This window comes from Pagrus pagrus, assembly GCF_965226575.1.
Source record: "Pagrus pagrus genome assembly, chromosome: 1".
Taxonomy (NCBI): domain Eukaryota; kingdom Metazoa; phylum Chordata; class Actinopteri; order Spariformes; family Sparidae; genus Pagrus; species Pagrus pagrus.
The window spans coordinates 19,583,101-19,598,401 of NC_140185.1; the positions used below are offsets into that span (position 1 = coordinate 19,583,101).

The window sequence follows — 15,301 nt, forward strand, 5'->3', positions numbered from 1 at the left end:
CAACCATGAATATTTAATTAGATGTGAGAGGAGGTGTCACTTACTCGCTGCTATGTAGTTTTGGCTTACTGGCCTACCTTTTAACTCGGAACAGCAACCTTGTCCTCAATATACTGTTGCTTGCAAACAAATACTTCCTGACTTCTTTTTTATAAAGCCTTTTTCTGTCTTTCTTCATCTCTCTGCTGCCCGTCCTCCCCTCCTCAGGCAGTCCGGCGGAGCTTTGCCAGCTGTGTGTGGACGATGAGATCGTGGCCGTTAATGGAGTCGCGGTGGCACACCTGAACTACACCCAGTGGAAGGATAAAATGACATCTTCCCTGCAAACTGGCAGTCTGACCATGGACATTCGGCGCTATGGCAACAAGGGTGAGACGATGAGCCAGGAAAAGACAGTCTTTTACCACCTTCTGAAATGATTTGTGATAATTCGACCTCAAACTTCTAACCAGAGGGTCACAAACGGTTTGCAGTTAGTTTTGATGGCTGGTTGTTTTCATTAGATTGGAGCACCAGTGAGGGGAGTCATCTCAACCAGCCAGGCCAGAGCAGGATGACCCTCAATCTGACCGCCGCAGCGCCCGTTCTGATAGGTTGCCCAGATCACCTTGCCAACAGTGGCTCCTCTACAGACGCCACAGTCAGGAAAGTGTCCAAATTCAATGGGCAAGCAGACAATGTGAGCAATGTTTTAGCTGCTTGTCACTTCATACAAAGCTCTGCTTCTGAGAGTGCAGCTCATCAGGTGAATCTTCTCTTACCTGCCCAGGTTTTACAATGTAAAGTCATGCATGGAGAGCTGGCTGGCAACCACGAGACAGCCAGAAGTAAAGGTAATAACAGGCAATGAAGTCTGCAATGGCAATAACATTACAAATTGAAACATGACAAGAAACTATCATCTTTTCACCTTGTCCGTCCTTCCTCTACGTGTAGGTTATAGTAATGTTATTAGGAGTAATCAGAAAAGGAGGGCAGATTTTTTCAGACAGACAGGTAAACTTCAAGTTTGAACTCAAGACTCGTGTAGCAGCTTTGGTGGCTGGTGCTTGGCTTTGTTAACTGTTGGGTATTAATTAGGGATGCACCGATATGGAAATTCCGGGTCCCTTTTGTGTGAAGGGAACAAAGAAATCCTCTTTTTATAAAAGAATAGGTGGACTGTTTTATAATCAGCCCTTCATTACACTATCTGTGAACGAGCACAAATTCAATCATACAATTTTATAAAACAACCTTTAATTTAACCACCTTTTCCATGAAAAAGATTTTTTTTTTTTTGAAAAATAACGCTACCTGCTCAATGAGGGGAGTTTTTCTGCACGTAACCCAACAAAAACATTGTTTTTGTAAAACATGAATTAATGTAATTAAAGGTAAAAGTGGTCCCAAAGTTGCTGTGATGCGGCGTAATTATCCTTTCTGTTTCATTTCCTCCAGAATCTCCTCAAACATGTTATGTTTGAGTGGAGCGTGCCCTGAATAGAATATGGGATGGGTTTGTTTACAGCCTCTAATAACGCAGTCTTTGTTGTTTTAACACCGTGGTCTGTGTCAGCCTCCATCTAAAAGATGTCTTACTGAGGGCATCGTGTCGGCAAATGCCGCTGGAAAATCTTGCAAACTGCAAGTCACTGATACCCACAGGTCCAACATTTCTTTCGCTTCTATATAAAAACAAACCACTCATCTGCATGACATGCATACTTGCCATCCTTGAAACCCCAAATATATGGAGATTTTGGGACCAAAGCACACCACCGCCCTGTGTGTTCAAGCCTCTTGATGGTAATTGACGGGGTGCGACCTCTGTGATTGACAGAAAATCAACACATTTTACAGCCCTTTTCTTTCAGTCTTTATGTAGGTGCAGCAGTACAGCAGACTACATGCTGTGCAGTGGCAGAAATGGATTATGATTATGACTAAAAGGTGAAAGTGTGAAAAATTGTCACGAACTAGGAGAAATATGGGAGAATTGTGACCCCAGGTGGTAATCGGAAGAGGGCAATGAAAAACTGAAAATCTGCTGGGCAATTTGGAAAGGTTGGCAAGAATGAGTCGTGGAGAAAGTAATGGCCGTGGTCGGCAGGAGGGCGAGGTTTGATGGTGCGTGTACCCAGCGCAAAATTGATGGGACACAACAGATGAACGTCAGTGAGTGCCAATCTTATTTGCTGATAGATCCATGGCAGTCAACAAGGCGAATGTCGGCCGACACTAATGTTCGTCTGATGAATCGGTGCATCCCTAGTTTTCATTAAAAGGGGAAAAAAATGCTAATTATAGTGAGGATTTATTTTAACATGAATCTAAAACTTCAGCAGCATTTTAATCAAAACAAACTATACCAACTATTAAAGATGTAGCATTTCTCTAAATGAATCTGTACAAAAGTCAAAATGCATTTTGCAGACCAGGGCATGTTCATGATATACAGTGTGCAACATGCAAGAGATGCGTCTTTTTCTGACACATTCGACGCTCTTTGTGTCGGCGGGTTGTAATTTTTAATTGGCAGCTTTCTCATTCTTTTGCACAATGGCTGATTTGTGTCTCACTACAATGGCTTCCTTCTCTCTTCAGGCTCTGCAGGATTCAGCTCATGGGTTTACTTGTGTGGTAAATGTTTGCACTGCGTGTGGGGTTTTTGATTTTTGACTACTCTAAAATCAGTTGTTGTGGAGCATTGTGAACAAAGCAGATTTGTGTTGTCGTGAATAACCTTTTAATTTTTCTTTACTATGGCTTAACTCTTCGCTCAACTGTCTCTTTTTCAGTGTTTGCTTGGAGTATCTTTCAGCTGGGGATAAATTAGTAGATCATTTTGCTGGTTTACATACAGACAGATCTACTCATTTAATCTTAACTTCCCTCACGTACACTGACATTTGAGTCACCTGGTGTTTGATATTTATGACCAGATATTCGAGCCAGTCCTGCAGTTAAAAAAACTTTTACAAAGAACAGAATTTTAACTGCATTCATTCGGCTGTATACTTAAATGTTTGCTACAAAGTGGCACGCTAACCTCCGGCTCTGGCTGCAAAAGATTTGTCAGAGTCGGAGGTGTAGTGTTAAGCCTCTTGTCTGTCAGTTATCTCGGGTGAAACCAAGCATGATCCGTAAGATCATCCATTGTGAGATCCAGTGAATTTTCAAAATTCTTTGGATTCTGTGTCTTCTAATGTGTCCCCAGCCTTCGTGTGGTGTATGTGTGACCTGTTGCATATTACACACAACCTGTTTGTCTTTCTGAGCTACCATATGATGCCGTCTTTGCTGACTTGTTATTTTCTCACACAGGAGGTTCAGAATCTGCAATATCTGATGTAAGTTACCAATTCAAAAGATGTTCCTATGCATGTTCAGACATAAGTTATCCGTGTATGTGTTTGTTTGTCTGTGTGTGTGTGTTGCACTGTGATCATGATGGAGTCTGTTTGTGCATCACCAGCTCCAGGTGCCATCCCTCAGCCCCTCCTCATCCAGCTGGTCGTGGGACCGTGAGGAGGATCGAAGGCGTCAGGAGAAGTGGCAGGAAGAACAGGAGCGCCTCCTACAGGTGAAGACTGATTTCACCAACAAGGAGGTTTTAACACTCCTTCATAATATTGATCTTCATCTTAAGTCCTAAAGCAACTTCCGTGTGTGTGTGTGTGTGTGTGCGTGTGTGTGCGTGTGTGTCTTTTGTTTTTCAGGAACAATACCAGCGGGACCAGGAGAGGCTGGAGGCAGAGTGGCGGAGGGCTCAACAAGAAGCCATGGGGGAGTCATGTAGGAAGTCGGGGGTAATGATGTGTGCTCCTTGGTGCCTTATCCCAGCATTTATAGTTACAACTGAGTGATCATAAAAAATAATTGTCTTTGATTCTCCTGCATAAAGTTTTCATAGAAAAAGAGCTCATCAAAGTTTACTTCAAGTGTGAATAAAGGTTGTGATAATTTGTTTAATTTGATAAACGTACAAAAAACATTTTTGTTTTTGTTGTTTTCTTCAATATTCAAGATGATATGAGAGTTTTTAAAGTAAAGTTGGTATTTTTAATCAGCAGCTGGAAATGTCAGTTCTATAGATTGTTTCCGTCTTCTCTTTTCTTTATTTTCATGTCTTTGAAGCAGAACATCATTGAGATGACAAATGGGGGTGAGCGCCCTGCCAGCGTCCAGCCTCATGTGAATGGATTGACCAATAAAACCAGAGAAGAGGAGCGGAGCCCCGACAGGAATGAGCTGAGAGGAGCTGCATCAAAACCTCAAAGTAATGCACAGGGAGTGCAGCATGACAGGATGACTGAACAGGCCTGGTGAATAAACTTTTTTTCCTTCCCTCGTTTCTGTCATCAACATCGGCACTTTTCCATCCTTGCTGAGTGCGAACAGCTTCATATGAAGTGTGATCATTGTGCTTACTAGTAAAAGCAAGGTCTGAGTACTTATGTTCAGCCATTTTTTTTGTTATCTTTCTGATTTGCGATGATCTTTTCTTCACTGCTGCTGTTGCTGATTCTGCTCTGCTTCCTGCTGCTTTCGCTGGGCCGTCATGCTCTTCATGCTGAACCTCAGGGCTGAGGACTCTTGTGGCTTTGCTCAGCTGTCTCCAGCACACAGGTCAGAACAAGACTGCCGTTGATCAGATTCCCCTTGTGCTCAAACACTCAGTATGATTTGGGTCTTGTCAAATAGTGATATGTTGAAACTTTATTTCTTTATGTTCAATTTACTATTTGATGTGGTGACAACATTGTGTTTATGATCTGATTAGGTTAAGGCACAGAAACCTCTTGGTTAGGGTGAGATAAAGAATTTCACATGGCTAAAAAAAACAGCTTTTGTCGCCCCAAACACAGCAAGAAATTGTCCCAAGGTCTCCTGAAAAATATCCAGTAGTTTCACACTTACAAATGCAGAAACGCAGTCTCAAACTGTTGTCACTGGCTTGGAAACCTTTTTGTCGAAGTGTCAGAATGGTAGTTAGCCTATCACACGTACAAATGTAGATGTATCAGTGGTTTGCGGAAATGTTAACTGCAAGCATTTTTATCCTGGAGACACATTGAAGCCATATCAGCTTTCAACCAGTTTGGTGCAGACACCGAAACCCCTATTTTTCTCAAAAATTCAAAATCAAATCAAATCAAATCAAATTTTATTTGTATAGCCCAAATTCACAAATCACAGTTTGCCTCAGAGGGCTTTACAATTTGTACAGAGACGACACCCTCTGTCCTTCGACCCTCGATTCGAGTGAGGAAAAACTTGCCCCAAAAAAGGCCCTTTTAACAGGGAAAAAATGCGGAAGAAACCTCAGGGAGAGCCACAGAGGAGGGATCCCTCTCCCAGGACGGACAGACGTGCAATAGATGTCGCATGTACAGAGCAGATCAACGAGATCACAATGTATTCAATTATAAGCGATGGTTGACAGGAGTGAAAGTACACAAAGATGTATTACAGCAATAATGATGAAATGCACATGGAAATGTGATTACTAGTGATAACAGTAGTAATGATCAATGGCAAGGATGGTATGTAGCAATGCAGTACGATAATAGTAGTGGAACGTATGTAACAGAGATGTGACTAATATTAGCGACAGTAGTGGTGGGTGTCAGGCAGGGTCATGGCAGTAGGTGCATCCACGATCAGGCAGGGCCAAAGCAGTAGGCGCATCCACGATCAGGCAGGGCCATAGCAGTGGGCGCATCCACGATCAGGCAGGGCCATAGCAGTGGGCGCATCCACGATCCACGACCCGGGCGCGGCCAGGATCCAAGGGAGCCTGTAGGACTAGAAAGCACAAGGACTCCGGGGAAGAAGCAAGTCAGTGACATGCAGAGATGGGGCATGTATACAGGCATAATGTATACAGATGGAGAGGAGAGGAGAGGGGAGGAGAGAGAAGCTCAGTGTGTCATTGTCCCCCGGACTAGGCCTATAGCAGCATAACTAAGAGCTGGTCCAGGACAGGCCTGGGCCTGTCCTGGACCAGCCCTAACTATAAGCTCTATCGAAGAGGAAGGTCTTAAGTCTACTCTTAAAGGTAGAGAGGGTGTCCGCCTCCCGGACCAAAACAGGAAGATGGTTCCACAGAAGAGGAGCTTGATAACTGAAGGCTCTGGCTCCCATTCTACTTTTGGAGACTTTAGGAACTACAAGTAATCCTGCGTTCTGGGAGCGTAATGCTCTAGTTGGGTGATAGGGTAATATGAGCTCCTGGAGATATGATGGTGCCTGACCATTAACAGCTTTGTAAGTGAGGAGAAGGATTTTAAACTCTATTCTTGATTTTACAGGGAGCCAGTGCAGAGAGGCCAGTACAGGAGTAATATGATCTCTTTTCTTAGTTCCTGTCAGTACACGTGCTGCAGCATTCTGGACCAGCTGGAGACTCTTTAGAGACTTGTTAGGGCAGCCTGATAATAGAGAATTACAATAGTCCAGTCTGGAAGTAACAAATGCATGGACTAGCTTTTCTGCGTCTTTTTGAGACAGGATGGGCCTGATTTTTGCAATGTTACGTAGATGAAAAAATGCAGACCTTGAAATTTGTTTTATGTGGGAGTTGAAGGACATATCTTGATCAAAGATAACTCCCAGATTCCTGACGGTGGTGCTGGAGGCCAAGTTAGTGCCATCCAAACTCGCTATATCATTAGATAATGCATCTCTAAGGTGTTTAGGACCAAGTACTATAACTTCGGTTTTATCTGAGTTTAACAGCAGAAAATTGCAGGTCATCCAGGTCTTGATGTCCTTGAGACATGCATGGAGTTTAGTAAGCTGATTAGTTTCATTTGGCTTTATTGATAGGTATAACTGTGTATCATCTGCATAACAATGAAAGTTTATGGAGTGTTTCCGAATTATATTTCCTAGAGGGAGCATATAGAAGGTGAATAGTATGGGTCCAAGCACGGAGCCTTGAGGAACACCATGACTAACCTTGGTATACAGGGATGACTCATCATTAACATGTACAAACTGAAATCGATCCGATAAATAGGACTTAAACCAGTTTAATGCGGGTCCTTTAATGCCAATTAAGTGTTCCAGTCTCTGTAGTAGAATGTGATGATCAATGGTATCAAATGCAGCACTAAGATCTAGTAAGACCAGGACAGAGACAAGTCCTTTGTCAGAAGCGATTAGGAGGTCATTTGTAACTTTCACCAGTGCCGTCTCTGTGCTATGATGTGCTCTAAAACCTGATTGAAAATCCTCATATAAACTATTTTTATGAAGAAAGTCACATAGCTGGTTGGCGACTGCTTTCTCAAGGATCTTGGAGAGGAAAGGGAGGTTGGATATAGGTCTATAGTTGGCTAAAGTTTCTGGATCAAGATTAGGCTTTTTAAGGAGCGGTCTAATTACAGCTAGTTTAAAGGATTGTGGTACGTATCCTGTTAATAGAGACAGGTTGATCATTTCTAGTAAAGATGTGCTAATTAAAGGTAAAGTTTCTTTCAGCAGCCTAGTTGGGATGGGGTCTAGGAGACAAGTTGTTGGTCTAGATGAAGAAACCATCGAAGTTAGTTGGTGGAGGTCAATGGGAGAGAAGCAGTCTAAATATAAGTCAGAATTTAGAACTGTTTCTGAGGTTCCTGTGTTTAAAGATACAATAGTGCCAGTTGAGGGCAAGCGATGATGGATTTTGTCTCTAATAGTTAAAATTTTATCATTGAAGAAGCTCATGAAGTCATTACCACTGAGCGTTGTAGGAATACATGGTTCAGTAGAGCTGCTGCTGGAGATGCTGGAAAGATGAGCTGTTTTTTTGTGAAATGATGTCTGTGTGTCCACCCATAGGGCGAAGTCTTTGTCTACCCCAGCATTAGGTGGTCCCTATAAACAGATAAGAGGCAAGTCTACCCCTCTCCATCATTGTATTTTGTCTGTTCTGGTGATGCACTGAGCTAACCGCCAAAGACCTTTGGTTGATCCAGGTGATGAGAGGAAAAGAAAAGAACAGTCTGTGTCTAAGGTTGAAAAGGAAAGACAGCAGATTTTGGAGGAGATGAAGAAGAGGACTCAGCTTCTGACCGACAACAGCTGGATCCGTCAGCGCAGCAGCAGCTTTTACAAGGAGCCCATCTATGTTGGGGTTCCTCTAAAGAGGTGGGTGTATCACCGCGCCTCAGACAGCTGTTTTGACACATTTTCTTCCTGTATTTTCCTTTTATCATCTTTTCTGAACTTCTGCAGGTTTGAGTCTCTGGACAACTTGGACACTTTGCGTCAGTACCCACACTCATCCTTCAGTTACCCTCGTCCACACTCAGCTGCTGCAGGTTACTACGCTCCGAGCAGAAACTCCTCCTCCCGCTACAGCACCGGATCAATGCTGTCCCAGAGGAATGCATCCATGGACCCCTCTCATCATGGCGGGTATGTAGCTCTTGCCAATATACTGTACAGCCTGCCTCTCTTGTGCATGCTGTAGTGTGTTATTTTCTATGTCTTCTTGTATATTTTGGCCTCACACTGTTAACATGTGCTGCCCCAGGATGGTCGGTGGCTGGAGGACTTGCTGTGTGTGTGAGCGTTTCCTGGGTAGTGGGGCAGCCATGGTCATAGAGGCCCTTAGTCTCTGCTTCCACCTCGCCTGTTTCCAGGTGAGAGGTCATGACCAGAGTAAGGTGCGGTCACAGTAGCTCCGATCCCTGCAAACAGTGTCTTCGCTGTCGGTGTTTGTGTACTGGACCCTGAAACGCAACATCTCTCTTAAAGGCAGCAGAGAAAAAGTCAAGTCAGTCACATTACTTTATAGAAAACAGTTTGTGTCGCCCAAAGTTCAATTAAATTGATATTATTAAAACATAAATAGACACATGAAACAAATGAGCCATATTCTATCACGTTTTCCTCATGGCGCTCTTTTATTGAGGTCGTCTCATCGAGCCCTCTTCACCTGCAATAGTTAGTAAATCGTACCCGACTTGAGAATCATCAGTGCCACATGTTTATCTCCATAAATCAACTCTTAATGTTCACACAACAGTAGTGGGTGTTAACTTATTAGTGGTGGTTTCCCGAATGTCTTTTTTATATTCTTTATTATAGATTATATATTCTTTTTACTTTTAAAGGCTTCTATTGAGGTTTTACAATGTGCCGATACCAAATATCTGTGATAGACTAATGTTGGTCAGGCTCTAATACTTATAATGTCAGTGTCACCTAATCTTTATCTGAAGCTGTGTAGAAATGTTGTTTAAACAGAATGAACAGAGCAGAAAATAACACTGCAAAACGTTAACATTATGAATGAGGCTACAAACTATTCGGTATAGCTCTTATAATAAGCCTTTTAATGTCCCGATTTTCTTGAAATTGGTTTACATTTATTCTAAAATTGGATGTTCACCTGACTAGAGACTGCTTACACCTTTTAATCATTCTGCCCAATATGTTTTATCTGCATCACACCGTGACCGTGGCGATGAGATCCTTTTTTGGTGCTTGTGGGAAATTTTCATTAGACTGCGGACTAATGTGACCGTACCTTTTTAATAAGGTCAGCAGTAGTCTCATATCTCCACATTACAATCATATCACCTTTACAGCCACCTGCCAGCAGGAGCACGTCTGCCACCTTTCTATACTTTTGTCTTCCCTAACCTGTTTCTTAGTCTGGTGTGGTCGCTGTGATATTTCTGTCTCAGTCTCTCTGCATATGATTGGTTGAGTGGAAGGAGCCAGCCCGATGTCCTGCTTCGCTTTTAGATGCTTATTGTGAAAATCTCACTGGCAGAAGACCCCCACATTTAGTTGACCTATGCTATTTAGCATGTAGATGCTGAAGTTGAGTCACTTGTGCAACTCTCTGTTCTGTTACAGACGCACATAGCACTCTGAGAGTATTTATATATTGTATGTGTTTTTATGCAAAGACAATGCTTGGTTGTTCTGTGCTTGGGTGGCAGACAAACTGGTGAGATAATTTTTTATAATAATAATTTAGACACAAAAGGCCCACGTTACACGTCAGCCTGATCTCTCTTCTTCCTTTCTCACGTCTCTCTCCTCCATTCAGTGTGTGGGCTGCCACCGACATCTCGGAGGAGCTGAGACTGGAGTCCAGGTTCGAATCCAAAACAGGAAGCTGTATTGTGAGCCCTGCTATTTCCAACTCAAGGGTGAGTATTGACCTTTTTTGAGACAATGACCTCGACTGATTCTGTCAGAAATGCATCGCAGCTCTGTTTCTGTACTTCACTAGTATTCCCAGATTGTTGTCTACAATTCTCTCACTTTTAAGTCCATTCTTTTTGTGAAAAACACTAAAACCAGATGTGTTGACCTGGCTTAAAGGGACAGTTCAGCCCAATATGAAAAAGGCATATTTTTCCTCTTAGCTGTGGTGCTGTTAATCTGTAGATTGTTTTGGCGTGACTTGCTGAGTTTTGGAGATATCGACCTTCAGAGATGTCTGCCTCTCAAATATGAACTAGCGGAAACTCCACTTGTGCTACACAAAGTGCCAAAAAATACATTTGAAAAACTCAACAGTAATGTCTCTTTCCCGACATCATGACCCGGTTGCTCAAAATTATCAACAGACCTTGTTGTGAGCAGTTTCACGTAGGAACTATTACCTTTTTGCCAAACTACCTCGAGCTTGTGACATCATTGGATGTAAACGTGAATGGCGTCCTCTTTGGCTGAGCTGTAGCATTAGCTAGCTTAGTCAGCTAGCCTCTAGTCCATGAGTAGATGCACGATTACTGGAGATACGGTTGGCAGAAAGAAAATAGTTCCTACGTGAAACTGCTCACACCAAGGTCTGTGGATTAACCAGGTCAAAATGTCTGGAAAGACACATTGCTGTTGAGTTTTAAAATGTATTTTTTCTGTGCTTTGAGCACCACAAGTTGAGTTCAATCTAGTTTCATTATATTTGAGAGAAGGCAGACATGTCTAAGGCAGATGTCTCCACGTCTCAACATGTCATACCACAACAAACAAGATGTCAGCACTACAGCTGGGGTGAACTGTCCCTTTAATCACTGTCCAGGAAACGTGTGTTTTATTTGCTCTAACTCTGTTATTCTCAATTGTTTATTAACATTTCAGCCTCTGTTGCCCCCTCCATGTGATCAACACGCCGTCCTCCACATTACGGAGTAAGCAGCGGAGTCACTGGGATACCTGTTGGATGGAAAACATAGTGAAGACATCATCTACACAACCGAGCCATGATTATTAATCGTTGGTAAAACTGCAAACTCTATGCTGTGATGTGATGTAAAATCAAATTAGACACTTAATGGCTGTTTTTTAAATCAAATATTGTTGATATGCTACTCAGTTTGTCTCTCTTTCTTTCTGCTAATTTGTTTCCAAGAGAATTTAGATTTAATATATGAAATAAAGTAATGATGGCTGTTATTAGTGTCTGATTTAATGCTTTTATTTTAATAATCGTGTCGCTCTGTCATATCCTTGTGTTACTTTTGATTATTTGCCCAGTAGTGCATTTATGATGTAAGATAAGATCAGATATTTGTTGTTAATGTATGGGGGCACATTTAAACTTGTACTGCGGCACTTTCTCTATTGAAATCTCACCAAGTGCACTTTGGGATAAATCGGTGGTATAAAAGAAAAAATGCATGCATTTCTCATGTGAAAATGGGCATCGTAACTGAAATGCTTTTGTAAATTAAGTGCACTGAACATCACCTTTGAGGGTTTTTATGTTATTCATTATTGTACCACATGGTGGCATCATTGGTCTCATAGTAAAAACAGAAATGTCAGCATCATACTGAAGGTAGAAATGTCATTATTTTAATGTGACCAAATTATTTGAGGTTAAGTCTTTCACTGTTTTGGGTCAGTAGTGCACAAAACAACTTCTATTTTTATACTCTGTGTCGCTGACACTGAAGCACAGTCAGAGTGGCATCAAGAAATATGGATCTATTTACTAAACAAGAATTAACAGTAGAAACCAGTTTCATCTGCCTCGCCTGATTTGTGAAAGAGGGCGACCTTAGTTGATCATCCGATCTGTTGCAACAACACGTCGTGTGTGTGATGCATCAACATTTCTCAGAACTCGTTTTATGTGCTTGTTTGCTCCTGTTTAGTAAGCTTTATGGGTAAGATGCTGCAGATAAACCTCTAGAGATAATCAGTACGTATATTTTCCTGTGTCGAGTACTTTTGAAACTGAAGTCTAGTGGTAATTCATTCTGTTGTCTTGATTCCTACCTTTGCTACCAATAAACCTATTTGTTTAAATACTTGTCTTGTATTCATTTTTATGAGGACTTTACGAGACACTGTATTGCAACAATGTATATCTCTATTTTTGAAATCTCCTCAAAAGCATTTCAAAAATGCTAGAACTGGGCGACAAAAACGAATATCACTTTTTTTACCAATTACCTCTGTCGATATTGCAACAGCATTGTATCACTATGTTAAAAAATGGTGACACAATGAGATTTTTGATAAATAGTCATCAGTAATGTGGCTATAATGTATCGGAACAAGTAAGTTCAAGAATTACATCAGTTTACTGCAATGCGGCCTATTAAACTAGGAAAAGACAACACTTATGACATAAAACGAAACCCAAAATCTAAGATGATGTATATTCTCATAACATAATGATGATATAATGCTGATATATTGCCCAGCCCTATGAGGACTCCTCTTTCTTTATCCGGACTCTACAACAGTCGTCTTTGCTTCAACAAAGAGCATCTTATCACTAAATATTTACTGTGGAATATCTGTGGGGGGTTTTTCCCAAAATCTTGTGTTGTATTTCTCTTGAGGGCAGAAAAGATTACATGCTTTAAAGTCCATTTTTGGCAACAGTTAATAACGCGGGGGGAAAAGTATCTATTTTTATAAACTGTTGAAACCGTTTGCAAGCCACAGTATTTTCCTCCCAGATAAAGGGACCGTTTCTGCTTTTCAGAGAGCCTGTTTGTAAAACCGTTTAAACACCAGTTGCCCCTGCAGAAAGAATTATTCCCAGCTCCACAAACTTCTTCAAATCCCATTAAAAGCTTGTTATTTCTGTTGAAAAGAGTTTCAGATTTAAGCATGAAATGAAATTCCATTCACCTCCATCGTGTTACCAAAATGTTTTCGCTTTGTGGGAGAACTGACCTTATACAGGAAATTGATGAAGCAAAATTAAACTGAAGGAAAAGGAACAGAAAGTCTTCTGTCCTCTGGCCTTCAAATGGGGAAGTGTCATAATGTCTAAAATGGCTGACTTTGGCCCTGACATTGCAAATGAGGGAAGAGTCTGAGGTTGTGTGACAGTTATGATGAACAGTCAGTTTTTGTCTTCATGTCATCTTACAGAGGAGATGAATGAGTGAGATCTGCGGTGAGAAAGGTGTTACGATCATGTTATCTAGGTCACTGACGTTTTTTTTTAACTTTTAAAAAAGAATCTTTTTATTACTTCTTGGAGCTCCGAGCTCTCAGTCAAACTGAGATGTCATCCAGTGCTCCGCTTGGCCTGATGGATGGAAATGTTTTGGTGGTTTTCTGTGACCTGGTCTTTTGGAAGGGAGAGTTCAGTTCCCTGAAGGCATGAGTGGAGACATTTTTCACTTTCTGACATGCTCCATCCGTTTAGGACGACTCTTTTGACTCCAGCTTGACCCGTTCAAAAGCCACAAGTACAGTAAGCCAGAAGCGGCAGAGGGTCAACCTGAACAAGCAGGCCACAAAGACATTATTTACTTCAAATTTAGCTCAAGAGTTTTTAAAGATTAACCAAATTGACTTAGAGGAATGTTCACTGCTCTGTCAACATCATCCACTAAGTAATGGCTAATCCTTTTAAACTGTGTTTGTGCATCAACATGTGAACTCTTCCCCACTGGTTGAATCCAAACTACAGTCAAACATAACCGTGTCTTCATTTTGCTGCATTTTTACAGCTGAAACATCATCTTACCAGAGATTTAAAAACTCCATTGCTGCCCCGGGGCATCTATTTTCTGAATGAGTAAAATATAATCTGCAGGGCTTAATGAAAGGTTGCACTCAAACATCAATGTCATCCTAAAATGTGCTAAAAACATCTGGAATATCAAACAAGTGGACAGCTGTTTAATAAGAAGGCTGCCAGGCGGACGGACGTTTTTAAATCTGTCAAACGGACAAGTGTAAACGGGAATAAGCACCCATGGGACGTCCTCAGAAAGCTACTGTTTTTTTTGTTTAAGATATTATTGCTGAGCAGCCAAGCGGAAAATCCTGACCCTGGTCTGTCAAAGTATCTTAAGTATCTTCTTTGTTAATGTGAGAAATGTGAGGATGCCCTGAAGCCCTTATTTATAGTACTACTTAAAAAAACATTTTGTCCTGTTGGCTTCAGAGCAGTTTCTCATGCCATAGTCATTCTTTAGAAGTTCCCTGACTACTGGCTCTGTCCTGATTCACCCTCTTTATCAAAGGTTTCCTCTCAGTGGTTTTCCATTATGAATAAGAGACCTTGTCCGAAAGATACAAACTGCTCTTTCTAAGATTAAACAACTTATAACATTTCATAACTAACTAACAGTTCAAGTGTCTGTAAAATAGCTTGCCATTAAATCGCTGACCATCGGACTGAAACACACTTGAGGTTCAATGTGTCATACAGGAAAGCATGACGACAAAAGGAAGTGGTTTCAAGTTACAAGTGTGGCACTAACCCTTTCTGTCTGTACCTGTCAATCATCTGTCACTACTGCACTATCTGGACTGTCTATCTGCGACACAGGAAGCAGCGAGGAAGAAGTGGGCGTGTCTGTGCCTCACAGATATCTGGCGAGCGTCCTCTCACTGCTGTAACATTGTCCAGAGCCCAAACATACAGGCAGAGAGACAGGCACGTGCAGCTGAACAAAAAAGACGAGCAGGACGAACTGGAATTCAATCCTGCAATCAAGACTAAATACGATGTTTTGTGGCATGTTTCAAGAACAAAATGAGGTGCACACATAACAAGAAGAACTATAAAATTTCTTAAAAGCTGGTTAGTCACACGTAACAGATTAGACTCCAGTTCTCTCTCTTCTTTTTTCTTTCTGCTCTTTTTAACGGAACAATTGTGTAGTAAAGCATATTTCCCCTATAGTCAACACAATAAATTCACACCCAACAATGGAGGTCACCTCTGCAGATCGCTGAGCTTCTTCCAGGTGTTTATTCCTCCAAAAGTTCTGGCTCTGCACACGACTCTCTCCTACAGAGACTCTGGGAAGGTTAGACCCGGCTTTTCCTCCCCGCTCCACCTGGTCCTCCCCAGCAAACAACCAGCAAAGCCCAGTGACGC

At 41.7% G+C, this 15,301-nt stretch overlaps 1 protein-coding gene across 8 annotated transcripts in view; it reads left to right on the forward strand.

The window, feature by feature from the left end:
- The window catches only part of lmo7b (LIM domain 7b), a 33,894-nt gene extending 22,503 nt beyond the window's left edge, over positions 1-11,391 (forward strand). For 4 of the 8 annotated variants that reach the window (XM_084353635.1, XM_084353638.1, XM_084353640.1 and 1 more), the window contains 14 exons: positions 208-369; positions 504-679; positions 770-833; positions 3,307-3,332; positions 3,458-3,565; positions 3,702-3,791; positions 4,120-4,307; positions 4,567-4,611; positions 7,810-7,862; positions 7,947-8,118; positions 8,206-8,388; positions 8,507-8,615; positions 10,037-10,139; positions 11,077-11,391. In XM_084353635.1, the coding sequence (XP_084209761.1) occupies positions 208-369; positions 504-679; positions 770-833; positions 3,307-3,332; positions 3,458-3,565; positions 3,702-3,791; positions 4,120-4,307; positions 4,567-4,611; positions 7,810-7,862; positions 7,947-8,118; positions 8,206-8,388; positions 8,507-8,615; positions 10,037-10,139; positions 11,077-11,099 (1,502 nt within the window). In that variant the 3' untranslated portion in view covers positions 11,100-11,391. The remainder of the gene's footprint in view (positions 1-207; positions 370-503; positions 680-769; positions 834-3,306; positions 3,333-3,457; positions 3,566-3,701; positions 3,792-4,119; positions 4,308-4,566; positions 4,612-7,809; positions 7,863-7,946; positions 8,119-8,205; positions 8,389-8,506; positions 8,616-10,036; positions 10,140-11,076) is intronic. The other 4 variants (XM_084353637.1, XM_084353641.1, XM_084353639.1 and 1 more) reach the window with 4 other exon arrangements.
- The last annotated feature ends 3,910 nt before the right edge of the window (positions 11,392-15,301 follow it).